This window comes from Limulus polyphemus, unplaced genomic scaffold (assembly GCF_000517525.1).
Source record: "Limulus polyphemus unplaced genomic scaffold, Limulus_polyphemus-2.1.2 Scaffold5619, whole genome shotgun sequence".
NCBI lineage: Eukaryota > Metazoa > Arthropoda > Merostomata > Xiphosura > Limulidae > Limulus > Limulus polyphemus.
The window spans coordinates 15,111-16,512 of NW_013671229.1; the positions used below are offsets into that span (position 1 = coordinate 15,111).

At 33.2% G+C, this 1,402-nt stretch overlaps 1 protein-coding gene across 1 annotated transcript in view; it reads right to left on the reverse strand.

Annotated features, from left to right (window-relative positions):
• The window catches only part of LOC106472796 (GATA zinc finger domain-containing protein 14-like), a 24,259-nt gene that overhangs the window by 2,390 nt on the left and 20,467 nt on the right, over window positions 1–1,402 (reverse strand). Inside the window, exon 11 of the mRNA XM_022401341.1 lies at window positions 224–372. Coding sequence (XP_022257049.1) covers window positions 225–372 — 148 coding nt within the window. The 3' untranslated portion in view covers window position 224. The remainder of the gene's footprint in view (window positions 1–223; window positions 373–1,402) is intronic.

Genomic DNA, 1,402 nt, shown 5'->3' on the forward strand with positions numbered 1-1,402 from the left:
ATCTAAGGTTATAGTGAGGACTTGTAACATACATGGAAGGTTAAATTTGTTTGTAAAAAAATTGATGCTTCTGTATTTAACCCAATAAACAGTGGCTGTCTACCCTTGTATACTGAATGTAATAAACAGTGGCTGTATTCCCTTGTATACTGAACGTAACAAACAGTGGCTGTATTCCCTTGCTTTCTTTATACCACATAAATATACTTAAGAACTTGCTTACCCTAAACAAATGTTGCTTTCTTCACTCCCTGATGGTTTTCATACCATGCTATCATTTCCTGGTGGAAATCTTCAGCAAGAGATCTGCTATTTGTAGAACCTCCAAACTCAAGAAGAGACTGTATATCAAGGCTACGTTCTTCACTTAATCTGTAAATTAATAAAATATATTCACATATGTGTTACATATATAAAATGTTATAAACTGAAGGGAAAAAAATTGCCACAACATGGAACTTAAAGTGACACAAATTTGGTCCAAAAAATTATCATACATTTTAAAGACTGGGGCATTGCATTAAAACAAATCCCCTTACTTTTTGGCCAGACAAATAGAACACAGATTAACTACTTTGATAATATTTCTCCATTTTATGTTAACTGTAATATACAACACAGCCTGCCTAATCTTAGGATCTTTGTAATAAAATTCCTTTAGAAAAGAAAAGTTACATTCTCTTTGCAAATTTTAAATTTACATATTTAAAAAACCCTTACAAGTTAAAAATTTGATGTTAATGTGTTTCCTTAAACGTTACCTCAAACGCTGAGAAATCTTTATCCAATGAACCTTCCCTTTATATCACTAATGCTCCATAGTTACACAGCTAGAAATTAGATGGCGCTACTACTTGATTTCTATAAGCATACTTAACTTTCTCATATTCATTACCTCTTTATAGTTTATGGCAATACAAATATTTCTTAAATTTCAAAAATGTGAAGAAGAGGTGAGAAAAAAAAAGTTCATGATAATGTAATTAAAGATGTGAGTATGTCCTATATCAGAACAACAACAAAGTGTGTGTGGTCTCATATTAACGGTCAGTTTTTCCATGAACAGAGGGGGGGGGGGGAAGTCTCATAAATTACTTGAAACTGGTTTGCTGTGATAAAGAAAATCACTTTATACTTCACATAGCTGTAAATTATATCCAAAAACTGGACTCTACACAAGACGTAAGATTGGACTCTACACAAGGGAATACAGCCACTGTTTGTTACGTTCAGTATACAAGGGAAAACAGCCACTATTTGTTACGTTCCGTATACAAGAGAATACAGCCACTGTTTGTTACGTTCCGTATACAAGGGAATACAGCCACTGTTTGTTACGTTCAGTACACAAGGGAATACAGCCACTATTTGTTACGTTCAGTATAGAATGTTTGTTTAGAGT